This window comes from Phoca vitulina, unplaced genomic scaffold (genome assembly GCF_004348235.1).
Source record: "Phoca vitulina isolate PV1807 unplaced genomic scaffold, GSC_HSeal_1.0 scaffold52, whole genome shotgun sequence".
Classification (NCBI taxonomy): Eukaryota; Metazoa; Chordata; class Mammalia; order Carnivora; family Phocidae; genus Phoca; species Phoca vitulina.
Window position 1 is genome coordinate 7373906 of NW_022589755.1, and position 12863 is coordinate 7386768.

Consider the following 12863-nt stretch of genomic DNA (forward strand, 5'->3'; position numbering starts at 1 on the left):
ACTCCAGGCCCTCTCCTGTGCCTGAGGTTGGGGCTGGGACTCACCACCTCCCAAGTCCTATCTCTGGTGAGGGAGATGACCACCAGAGAGGGGTTCACCAAGAAGCCATCCTCATTGAAGGAATAATCCCGGTTATCCCAGGTAATATTCATGAAGTACCTGCCCAGGAAGAAGGGAGGGGACATGTGGGTACCTGGACTGGACCTAAGTGGCTGAAGGCAGAGATAATCCCCTTTCTACTGACCAGCCCCGGCCCCTAGCTGGAATCTCTCCCCCAAGATCCTGAACACCCAAATATTCCTCTTCTTTGTTCAGCCATCTCTGCTCGCTACCCAGCACCTCCTGAACAGGGTCGTGGACCCTCAGCTTGAGTTTGAGGTCCTCTTAGAGACCCTATATGTTCTGGCCCCATCTGCCTGTGCAGCCCCATCTCTGATCTCTTCCTCCCCTCAAACTCCTTCCACCCCAAGCCCTTTCTGTACCCCACCAACACTGAATGCAAAGTGTCCCCGAAACGTATCACACGGTTTCCTATTTCTTGACCATTGTAGGTGCTGTGCTTTCTGCCTGGAAAATGCTTTTCTGTCCCTTCTCACCCTGATTGATTCTTATGTCTTCAAGATTCAGCTCAAGTGTCCCTTCCTCTGGGAAAAGCCCCAGAAGGTCTCTGGACTCCCAGATAATCTTCACGATGCAATGGTACATGTACCATGAATGCCTGTCCCCAGGCCCCGGTCACTGCACTGGACACTCAATTGCGATCCTCACCTCCTCACTCCCCCCCGCCCCGCCACCATCCGCAAGTGCCACCTTCCTGCCCCCAGGATCTCTCCATGTCATCCCTCCTCTCCATCTCCACAGACCCCCTGGACCCCAGCCCCAGCCTCTTGCCTGGTCCCCAACCTCCATTTTCTCTCTTCCAGTCTGTTCCACACTCCACCTCAGAGGCGTCTTTCTGTATGCAAAACTGACTCCACTCCTTTCCTGCTCACAACCCACCCATGGCTCCCCAGTGCTCCAGAACAAAGTCCAGCCTCTCAACTTGGTATTTGAGGCCCTTGTGGCCTGGCCCCATCTACCCCCACCCCCAGCCTCATCACCCCCAATCCCAATTCTCCTACCTTCATCCCCTCTGAGCTGTTGTGGTCCCAACCTGCCTGAGTTTTTCTCCCCTCTGGGCCTTTGCACGATGCTGTTCCCCCTGCCTGGAATACTCACTATTTTTGGAGAACTCCTAACCGCTCTTAGAATCAAATCCAAACCCCTTAGCCTGGCCAAAATGCCCTACATGAGCTTGGGCCTACACGGGCCTCGCTTGCTTCTCCATAATACCCTGTCCCCCCGCCTTGCTCACTAAGCTCCAGTCACAGTGGCTTTGTTTCAGGCTCCCAAATAGGCAATTCCAGCCCGAGCGAGCGACTCTGCACCTGCTGTCCCCCCTCCCTTCTCCTCATTCAGATCTTCGAACAGTTGGCTCTTTTTCTTTGCCCATTTTTTTTTCTCACCTCCAAATTTCACCTACTCCGAAAGACCTTTCCAGACGACCTCACCTAACCTAACACCCTGGGCATTTCTTATCACATTCTACCTGTTTTGATCACCTGCTGGTATTTCTTCTTCTTTATCTTGTTTGTTCACTGTTTGTCTCCCCTATGAGACTGTCGGCTCTATGAGAGCAGGGACCTTGTTCAACACCATGTACCCTTGTGCCCAAAGCAGTGCTTGGCACATAGCAGACTCTCATAAAGACTCATTCAATAAATGAATGAATGAGCCATTCATCCGTCAGGTCTCAGCTCCGATGTCTCCTCCTCTTGGAGACCTCCCTGACCCCGTAGGCTGACCCGTGACTGAGTAGCCTAGTTTGGAAGGCTGATTGGGGCCAGTGAAATTCGTCTTTTGGGAAGACGTTGGCTGTGAGAATTGGGGGTGGTGGGGATGGGTGGAAGACAGGATGGGATGAAATTATGAATATCAGCAGAGAGCAGAAATTCTGGTAAAGAGTGAGTGCTAAGAGAAGAATTGAACAGACTCGGAATGGCAGGACAGAGACGGGGGTGGGGAGAGTAAGAGGGAGACAATCAAAAAGAGATGAAAGAGTAGCTGGTCCCCAGGCTTGGCCTCAATTCCCGGCGTCTGGGTTTCTGTGCGTGTTTATCTTCCCAATAAACCCCCTTTTCCCTTAGGAAACTTGAATGAGACTCTGCTTCGGGCAACCAGAAACATCCTGGAGCAGACAGTACTCCTGCTGGTGCTCCCACAATGCCCGGGGCCACCTCCATGATTGCCAGCATCACACTGTGTTGTCATTATCCTGTCCCTGTCTGCCACCCCTACAGGACCCTGTGTTCTTTTAAGAGAAGTCCACGGTCTTATTCATCTCCGTGTTCCCAGCGCCCAGCATGAGTCCTAGTTCCTAGCGGGCGCTCAGTAAGTATTTATGAACGAGGGATGCTTTTTCTCACCCTCTTGTCCCCAGATCCTGTCCCCCAAGTCACCGATTCTCAATTCTCCTCCCCTCGCTTTTCTTCTCCACCGGTCACCTGTTTAAGCTCAGCTCGTCCTCATTTCGGGCTTAAAGGCCTCTCCCTCCACGGTTCCGTCCCCAAACTCATCAATTTCTTACTGCCAACGCTTCCTACGGTGGCGATGCTGTTTCCCACCAAACCCTGTTCTCTTCTAAAAGCCCTGAGCGTAAGCCGGGCACACACCTGGAATCCGCACTTCCCAGTCCTCAGTGCCGCTAGCCCAGGCCCCATGCAGGTGAGACCTTCAGACTCTTAACAATCGGTACAGCGCAAGCGCTAGCCAATCAGAATCGACGTCTAACCAATTTGCACGCGACGCGCCTGTAAACATCCAATAAGGCAGCCCTGGCCGCCCCACGCCCCACGCCATCCCCGCTGTCTCACCTGCCCCGAAGCAAATTGCTTGCTCCCCACTTTCTCTCTCTCCCGCTTCCTCAGACGTGCGGCCGACCCCGCTCCGACCGACCGCGCAAAGGTGGCGGAGCAACGAGGTGGGAGGGTCCTGGGTCCCTGACTGATCACGTGGAGCAACAGAGCCTCCTGAAGACTCATTTCTGGATTTTTTTTTTTTTTTTGAAGATTTTCTTTTTTTTAAAATATTTTTTTTTAATTTTTTTTTTTTTTAAGATTTTATTTATTTGCGAGAGAGACAATGAGAGACAGACAGCATGAGAGGGAGGAGGGTCAGAGGGAGAAGCAGACTCCCTGCTGAGCAGGGAGCCTGATGTGGGACTCGATCCCGGGACTCCAGGATCATGTCCTGAGCCGAAGGCAGTCGCTTAACCAACTGAGCCACCCAGGCGCCCCTTGAAGATTTTCTTTTTAAGTGATCTGGAGGCGCCCTGGGTGGCTCAGTCGGTTAAGCGTCTGCATTCGGCTCAGGTCATGATCCCAGAGTCCTGGGATCGAGCTCCGCAGCGGGCTCCTTGCTTGGTGGGGAGCCTGCTTCTCCCTCTGCCTGCCCCCCCCCCCCCCGCCCCGCTTGTGCTCTCTCTCTCCCTCTAATACATAAATAAAATCTTTTTTTAAAAAAAGTGATCTCTACACCCCCACGTGGGATACGAACTCACAACCCCGAGTTGGAGAGTTGCACGCTCCACAGACTGAGTCAGCCAGGGGGCCCTCATTTCCAGATTGTTAAGTGAGGAAGAACAACTTCTATCTCGTTCTGGCCGCTGAATTACTGGGTCATTTTGTTACTGAAATTCAGCTTATACTTTAGGGAATTTCATCATACCTGAGGTGCCATCGAGTATAGGGTGTATCTCTAGTTTTATGCACCACAAAGAAAGAAAAAAGTGCTGCCGATTAAACCATGATAAGCCATCAATCGTACAGTATATCTTGATTTCTAAGACATTAAACTGTGGGAAAAAATTCGTCTTAAAATCAGGAAATATCGTAACACACTCACTGTGTCTTGGGTGCTTTTTCCCAATTACCTGATTTAACCCCAGGCAGGAGACCCAAGTATATCCATTTTACAGAAAAGTACACTGAGGCTCTGAGAGGGGACGTGACCCATTTGAGGCTGCTCAGTCAGTGAGTACCCCAGGCAGTCAGGCTCTGGAGCCTTCCCACAGCCCTCCTACACCAACCCCACTCACCTATGCAGACTCTCCCCTCTGTGGGTGCGGTTCTGGGCACGGCAGTCATGGCCGAGCTCGGGCAGGAAGCCATAGTCACGCAGCAGAGCCTGGGCACCTCTGGCCACGACGGCCACACCAGCGGCCACACGCCGGGCCAGGTCATCCCGCCAGCCAGCCGAGCGCACTGCAAACAGCCCGGCAGGCAGTGGGGCGCCTCCTGGCAGAAGAGGGGGCTCTCCAGGGGCGCCTGAGCCTCCGCCTCCAGCCAGCTGGGGTCCCACCATGAACCAGACGTAGCCAGGCCCCGTGAGGCCAGCCTCCTCAGCTGCCCGGAACACGGGCTCGGCTTCTTCCCGGGCACAGAAGAGCAGGCGGATCTGCGCGCTGACGCTGCGGAGCTGGGCACCCAGCACGGCCTCGCCTGCTCCAGGGTCCAGCGTCAGTGCCCCGCGGTGCTCCCAGCCCACCATGCTGCCATCAGTCAGCACCTCGATGTAGGACAGGAAGGCCCGGTGGCCGGGGGCACGCGTGGTCACCGCTACAAAGGATGTCCAGTCGTACTCCTCCAGCACCTCAAAGATGACCTGGAGCTGCTGCTCTGTGGAGGAGCCCAGCTGCAGGAAGGTGGAGCCCTTCTCCTGCGGGGGAGGAGGAGGATGTCAAGCCTCTGGATGTGGAGACCACAGCTCCCAGCAACCAGTAGGGGCCTTCAGTTCCCAGTGGTCAAGACAGATCTCATCTCCCAGCAACTGATGAGGGCATCCCAGGTCCCAGTGGCCACCAGTATGTCACAGCTCTCAATATGGCAACTGACTAGCTGTTCACCAAACCCCTCTCCTTTCCCTGCTGGTGCACAGAGCTAGGTCTGGGTTAGGTTTTGCCATGTGGCTGAGTTCTAGACTCATCCGGAAAAGCTCTCCCCCATGCACCTTACTCTCTTCCCTGTCTGAGAACAGATGCAGAGGCCCCAGAAGAGAACTCCGAAGTCCTAGGGGATTACAGAGCCATAAGAGGGAGGAGACTGAGTCCCTGAGTCGTCACTTGGAGGAGAACCACCTCTTGTCAGGAACACCTGTTTGGATTTTATATGAGTGAGAAACAACCTTCTATTGGGTTGAGCCACTGAGATGTGGGGGTTTATCTGTTATAGCAGCTAACATTACCCTAGAACACACACAGCATCCAGGGAGGGAACTACAGTCCCCAGCATCCACTGGGAGGGACTACATTTCCCAGCATGCAACGAGGGTGCCGAAGATACCGTCTCTCCCAGCAGGAAGCAGCTTTGCTGAGTGGATTTGCCCTTCTCTGGTCTTCCTCCTGCCTCCCTGACTTCTCCTTCTGTCAGAATTTTAAACACAGAAGTGCTCTAGTGTTCTCTTCTCTGTCCTCCCTCCTTGGTGCTCTCATCTAGACCCATGTGTTTAAATACTGTCTTCTGTGCCATCCAATATGGTAGCCAGTAGCCACCCATTTAAATTAATTAAAATTAAATAACATTTAGTTCCCGGGCTGCACTAACAACATGTCCAGTGCTCAAGAGCCACACGTGGCTAGTGGCCATCATACTGGACAGAGCAGATATAGACCATCTTCCTCATTGCAGAAAGTTCTATTGCCCTGCACTGAATATGTTAATGGCTCCTCTCCAGGACTGGACAGACCTATCCCCCTTTCTACTCAACATCTCCTCTTGGATTTCCAAGAGGCATCTCAAAATTAGCATGTCAAAAACAGAATTCTCCATCTACCCCCCCCCCAACCCAGCCTCAAACCTCTTCCCCGTCTTCCTTTCCTTATTCACCCAGCTGCTCGGCTCCCAAGTCTAAATCATCCTTTCCCTCTCTTTCCCTCACCCCCAATCCAGGCCATCTTCTAGTCTTCTCGGCTCTCTGTTCAAAACATAACCCCATTCCGGGGCGCCTGGGTGGCTCAGTTGGTTAAGCGACTGCCTTCGGCTCGGGTCATGATCCCGGAGTCCCGGGATCGAGTCCCACATCGGGCTCCCTGCTCAGCAGGGAGCCTGCTTCTCCCTCTGACCCTCTCCCCTCTCATGCTGTTTCTCTCTCGCTCGCTCTCTAATAAATAAATTAAAAAAAAAAAAAACTTAAAAAAAAACAAAACAAAACAAAACATAACCCCATTCCTCACTACTGCCCCATCACAACCCTCATTGACCACTGTCTTGCTTAGACAAGTGTAACAGCTTCCTGACCCCTCTCTGCTAACATTTTTGCATCTTCCAGTCCATTCTCCATCAGCAGCCAAATTCATCTTTTCAAAATATTAATTGGATCACATCCCTTCTTGGTTGAAAACCTTCCAATACTTCTACATTAGAGTCAAAGCCAAAGTCCTCACTTTGGCCCACAGGTCCTGCATGAACCGGCCCTCGTTGCCTCTCTGACCTCATCTCCCACCACCCCCACCTCTCTGTTCTTCCTCAAACACATCAAGTTCCTTCCAGCTTCAAGGGCTTGGCCCTTTGCTGTTGCCTCTCGCAGGGACACTCTCCCCTAGCTCCTCCATGCTGGACCTACCACTCCCCATTCCTCCAGTCCAGCTCAGTTGCCACCTCCTCGGGGAGGCCTCTCCTGACTGCCATCCTACCCTTCCTCCAGGACAGATTTCACGATCTGTTATTTGCTTTCTGTCTCCCCATTAGAATGCAGGCTCCATTAAGAGCAGAGATCCTGTCTTTTTTTTTTTTTTTCCTTTTCACAACTGTATTCCACGGAACCTAAAACAGACCCGGCATGGAGTCAGCCCTCAGTGAGAAGAGGAAATGGACTTTCTTCCTAGGTGTGTGCCTGTGGTTATGTGTGTAGGAGATAGGGCAGTTGTCCTGAGCGGATGAGGTCTCCTAGCATGCAATGAGAATCCCGAGAGGAACTCATCCTTGGCAAGTGGAGATATGCTGAGGGGACCACTTTCCCAGCATTCCATGGAGGCACCATGGCCCTGTGAGGACCCCTCTTTCTTCCATCCAGAGAGTATAGGGACTACATTTCCCAAAAGGCAACGAGTGTACACTAAGCGGGCCACAGTTCCCAGGTGACAATAAACAGTGGCCCACACTTCTCAGCAGCAATGGAGGCAAGAGGAATCACATCTCTCAGTAGGCCACAAAGGCGGCAGCCACGGAGTAATAAGTCCACCTCGAAAGTGATCGGCTTGCATATCTCTGGACAACTCCTGTCTAAAAGAAGAAAGTTGGCCAGAGGCCCTTCCCAGAATGCTCTGGACAGCAGAGAACTACGAGTCCCAGGATGTAACTGTGACCTAGTCACGAAGCACCCGAAGCCACCGGCCCTCACAGCAGGGAACAGGTGGGGACTTGGGCTTCACCCACTCAGATGGCCCCATCGGCCCTAGTACCACCTCGGTTACACTGGCTCCACCCCTAAACAGGCCATGCCCCTTCCCAGGCACCTCCTCCTAGCCTGTCCCTTCTCCTTCTCAGCGCGTACACCAGGCTTGGTCCAATTCTTTCCTTTTCTACCAGAAGTCCACTCCAGCTGGTGCCCTCGGGCGGCAGGCCTCTTTCCAGGCCACAGCCGGCTCCAGCCTCTTGCCCCCTCTCTCCTGCAGGCTCCTGGGTTTGACTTCTCATTGGCTGGGCCTGCCTTTCTGGTGGGCCTTCATCCTCCCAGGCCCACCCTCCAGATTCTCGCTTTCCACGCCTTACAACTGGGGCATGCCTCTGCCCAAACCCCACTCCCGGGGCTGTTTCCCACTTTAGACCCCGCCCCTTTAGTCCAGAGCGTAGGCCCTGCCGTCTTCCTGACCTCCCTCTGCACCACCTCACCAGCTAGCTCTCCCCTTCCCTGACTGCCCTCGCCCCACTTCCTGGCTGCATGGTTCTGCCCTTCCCTAGTCCATCTACGACCCCTCCCCTTCTGCCACTCTTCCTTTCACCAGAAGGCTCCGTCCTCCTACCTAGACTTCTAGAGCCCTTGCTCAGCTGGCCGAAACCCTCCCTGTCCCTCAGTACCCTGACCTCCGCGTACCCTCTTTCTTGGCCCTCTCCCTGCCTTCCTGGCTCCTGGCTCCTCACCAGACCTCACCCCTTCCTAAACCCCATTCCTTTCCAACTGACTCCTCCCTTGCTGATCCCCAGATCCCACTCCACCCTCAGAGCAGGCCACCTCTGGCGGGTCCCTTTTTGTTCCCAGTCCCCGCCCCTCGCTGCCCTTCCCCGCTACTTCTCCAGATTCCATTCCCTCCCCTGACTCCCTCCTCCCGCAGACCCTCAACCCTCCGCATACTCTGACCATGACTGGCCTCTCTCTCACCCTGCTCCTAGGTCAGTCCCCAGGCAGGCCCCCAGGCTCCGCTCAGCCTCTAGGCCACGCCCCCCAAGTCAGCCCCGCCCCTCACCTAGCCCCGACCCTACCTTCCGGCCCCACTCCGTCCCAGATGCGGACCCTCAGGCTTGGCCCCGCCCCCCCCGCGGCCGGCCCCGCCCCCCGCAGGTCGCGCGCACCTTGGGCGTGAGCACGAGCGCGGCGCCGCCGTGCACGGCCACGATGGGCAGCGAGGTCTGCGCCGACAGGAAGTCGAGGATGGGCGCGACGGCGGGCGCGCGCGAGTCGTCCTCGAACACGACGCCGTGCACGCGCAGCCCCGACAGCAGGTCGCAGAGCTGCAGCACCAGGCTGCGCGGGTCCGAGCCGTTGAGCACCAGCGCCACCGGTCGCACGTCCAGGCCCGGGCTGCGCACGGCCGCCGCCACGGCCGGGCCCAGGCGCGCCGCCTCGGTCGTGTACGCGGGCCCCGAGAACACGAGCGCCACGTTGAGCGGCCGCGCCCCGCCGGGGCCCCCGCCGGGCCCGGCGGCCCCGCCCGGTCCCGGCGCCTCCTCCGGGAACGGGCTGGCGCAGGCCAGCGCCAGCAGCAGCAGCATCTTAGCGGGGCCCCGAGGGCCGCGGGGGCCACCGGCGCCGCGCATCGCCTGCGGGCCCCTCCGGGCGGCCTCTGACACGGGACACGGGAGAGCGGGCGCACAGAGCCGGGGAGACCCCGGGAGCGGAGAGGGACACAAAGGAGAGGAAGACCCAGAGATGGGGAGACAGAGACGGGGGACAAGATATAGAGAGACACGGACAGGAGGAGATACAGGGAGGGAGAGACTCAGAGATAGGGAGGAGAGGGAAAGGTTGCGATATAGAGACAGGGAGCCACAGAGAGACACACAGGCAAAGGGAGAGACAGAGACAGAGAGAGCGAGGCAAAGGGAGAGACACAGAGACAGGGAAAGTGGAGGTGGGTAATGGGGACAGAGAAGATGCAGAGATCGGGAAAAGAGAGAGACAAGGCAGGAATGGGTAACAGACCCGCAGAGACGGGGTCAGAACAGGAGCCGAGAGAGAAAGGGGGAGATGGCAAGAGAGATGAACACAGCCACAGAGAGATGGTCGGAGAGAGACATGGACGGGAATAAGGAGAGAGATGGAAGGAGAAACAGAGACGAGGATGGAGAGGCTCAGAGTGACAGAGACAGGGAGAGGAAGAAGGCAGAGAGAGAGAAGACCGAGTGACAGAAATAGGGAGGGAATGATAGAGAGGCAGGGAGAGATGCAGAGAAAGACAAGGAAGGCGGGAGAGATAAGAGAGACGAGAAAGTTGGACAGAGATAGGAAGACGGAAAGAAGCCCAGAAAGATGAAGACGGACCCCACGGCCACCAAGAGACATGGACACACAAGAGACGGAGAAACAGGCAGAACAGATTGAGGGAGGAGGCAGGCAGAGCAGACAGAAAACATAGGAAGACAGAAATAGCGAACCAAGGCAAAGATCAAGACCCCCACCAGGGAGGTGCCCGGCACAGACATGAAAGGGAGGCGGGTGGCAGGCGGGATCAAAAATAAAAGGAAGAAAAAGTGAGGGAAAAAAATGAGAAAGGGAAAAGGGGTCAGGTGTGTGGGGGGAGAGAAAGAAGAGAGAAAAAGAAATGAGTGGGGCATCCCGAGGAGAGAAAACACCCCCAGGACCTTACCTCCCACCTTGACCACAACCCCCAACCTGTTTTTGTCCCCTTACTCTGTCCCTATCCCCCCCCATTCTCAATGAGAGCTAGAAAGAGAGTCACGGCCCAGGCTGGGTTGCAGGGTTGGGGGGCACAGCTGTGGAGAGCCGGGGGGCAGGGGTCCCTGGCTCCCAGCCCAGAGCAATTTAGTAAATTAGAGGAAATACAGCATCTCTTCCTGTGTCCCCTGTTGAATACTAGCTGCCTGGGGTGGTCGGGCTGGGAGCCCAGACTCCTGGCTCCTGGGTCTGAAGGAGGAGGGTACTGGGGGCCTGGACTCCTGGTTCCCAGAGAGAGATTAGAGCCTGCCCTAGGGGCTTCCTAAAGGGGTGAAGGTCCAGATGGGGAAGAGTTCTCTCTTGGCTGTCAATCAGGCTTCTGTCCGGTTGCCATGGTAGCGGAGGCCTCCTCTACCCCACAAATAACCAGGGTGGGGGGAAGGCCCACACCCCTTCCCCTGCCTAGAGGCCTTGCTCCCCTCCCTGCAACACACACCTGCCTTCCCAGGGATCCTGGGCCACTGTCTCCCCAGGGATGGGGGTGGGGACTCCTAGTGTGCCCAAATCCTAGTCCCTCCCAAATCTTGGCTCCCCTGGCCCCTCCTCTCCTCTGCCCTTCCCCAAGCAGCTGGCTCAATCAGCGCTCAGAATAGCCCCCCCCACCCCAAAATAACCCACAGCTGTGGCCTGGCCCCTGTGGGGTTAACACTCACTCACTCCTCCCTTCCCAGTGGCTTTGCATCCCTCAGACCCTCCTCTGCCTCTCTCAGACCCACCCCTGCTTGGCCTCCGTCCTTGGGGACCCCAGGGTCCTACTCCCTGCTGAGGCCCATAGCAGCTTCCGCCCTGGACTCCAGGGCCCAGGGGCTGCTGACTTCTGCCCCCTCCCCACTTTGAGGCTTGAGAAGCAGGAGGCCATTCCTAGACTTTAGTCTCCGCCGCGCCAGCCCCACCCTTCTTAGGAAGCTGGATGCCCAGTCCTCTCGTGGGAAGGGCAGTCTCCCACCCCTCCAGGGTCTGAGTAGTGGCATCCCCAGCCGCTGGGAGACTCTGGAGGCCCAATTCCCAGAACCTATGCCCTCAGGGATTACATTGCCCAGGCCCCCAATCTCCACCTCATAAGTCTCAGTCCCCAGATCCATTCCCATGGGGCCCAAGAGCCGGACCCCCCTCGTCCCCTGCCCTGTCAGAGACTCAGGAGACTGGGCCCCCAGCCCCTTCTTCCCTCAGACACAGAAGCTCTATCTAACTTCTCCCATAAAGACTCAAGAATCTTGGCTCTCAGCACGCTTCTCCCCTAGGACCCAGGAGTCCAGATGCTCAGTTCTGTCTTTTCCCAGGACCCAGAGGTCTTGGCCCCCTCTGGCCCCCTAAACTGGGTGCCCAGCCTCCTCTATGCCCAGAAACCAGGAATCCAGGCCCATAGCCATTTCTTCCCTTAAGAACCCCCTTTTTGCCTCAAACCTCATCAGTCCCAACATCCTGGGAGCCCCCCCCATTCCCCGCCAGCTCCAGCCTCCTGTCACCCCACTCAGGTCCTGTATACAGCACAGGCTGTCCCCCAGCTAAGAAGGAGGAGGATGCCAGAGATTCCTGGGGTGTCCCTGTCTCCATCACTCCCCCCAATCCATCACAGAAGAGAGGAGAGGCCACTCTGATCAACAGCCCGCCCCCCCCTCGTGTCGTGCCGCAGACGGCATCCCGTTCTACCCCCCCCGCCCCCGCCCCTCCAACACCGTTCTCTCCCCACCCTAATCCTGGTGCTCAGAACAGGCTGGAAGGGTATTCCAGAACCTTGAGGAGGGGGTGGTAGCTTGGGGTGAGGGGTGCTTGGGGCCTGGATGCCCTCAAGGTCCTTGGCGGGGGTATTAATAGCAGACTCATAGCTCTGAGAAGGGAGGGGAGAGCGAGAGGAGAGAGGGAGAGGAACGGCCAGCGAGGGGGGAGACCGATGCGGGCAGGGGGATGCAGAGGGAAGATGGGATGGAGAGATGGGGGAAAGAGAGAGAGATGGGGTGTCAGGTATACGGGGCTGGGGAGAGGGTGCAAAGTGTCAGAGAAATGGGGGGTTAGGAGGTCTGAGGAGTAGAGACCCAGGAAAAAGGGGCTCAGAGAGGGAGAAAGAGAGGGGGTGGAGGAGAGTCTCCAGGAGACAAGGGAGCTGGCGAGGGGCAAAGACCCCTGCTCACCATGCAATCCCCCTCCTTCCCTGAGGCCCCTGGCCAACTTTCCCTGTCCTAGATCTGGGGGTCCACATTCCCACCCCCACCCCCGCATCCCCTACCCCGGCCTTACCTTTTCATGACCCTGTTCTGTGGGGGGTACTGCGGGGAGGCAGGACCGGAACCCAGAGTCCAGCGACCCGAAGATTCGGCGGAGGGCTCAGGGAACCGCTGGGGGGCAAAGCCCTGGGGCGGCGGCGGCGGCAGCGGCGGTGGGGACCTCCTGCCTGTCCCCGGCTCCGGCTCTCCCTCCTCGTCTTCAGTCCCGTCCTGCCCTGTCTGTCCCCCAAGGTTGCGGCCACCCCAACTAGGCGAGGGCGCTGCTACACATGTTGCACTGGAAGTTGGGCCCCGGACATTGCGGAGGCTGTCGGGGTGTCCTCTCGCCGCCCCGACCCCGTGGGGATCCCCCCTCCGCCCACCTGGGGTGCCCCCCTCTGCTGTTTCAGCCCCGGCTCCTCCCCCCGGTCCATGTGTCCGGTCCCGCCTCTCTCT

At 57.0% G+C, this 12863-nt stretch overlaps 1 protein-coding gene across 1 annotated transcript in view; it reads right to left on the minus strand.

The window, feature by feature from the left end:
* Positions 1 to 12863, minus strand: part of GRIN2D (glutamate ionotropic receptor NMDA type subunit 2D) — a 37269-nt gene that overhangs the window by 23420 nt on the left and 986 nt on the right. The window contains exons 2-5 of the mRNA XM_032388944.1: positions 12442 to 12705; positions 8604 to 9094; positions 4136 to 4755; positions 45 to 159 (exon numbers count right to left, since the gene is read on the minus strand). Coding sequence (XP_032244835.1) covers positions 45 to 159; positions 4136 to 4755; positions 8604 to 9068 — 1200 coding nt within the window. The 5' untranslated portion in view covers positions 9069 to 9094; positions 12442 to 12705. The remainder of the gene's footprint in view (positions 1 to 44; positions 160 to 4135; positions 4756 to 8603; positions 9095 to 12441; positions 12706 to 12863) is intronic.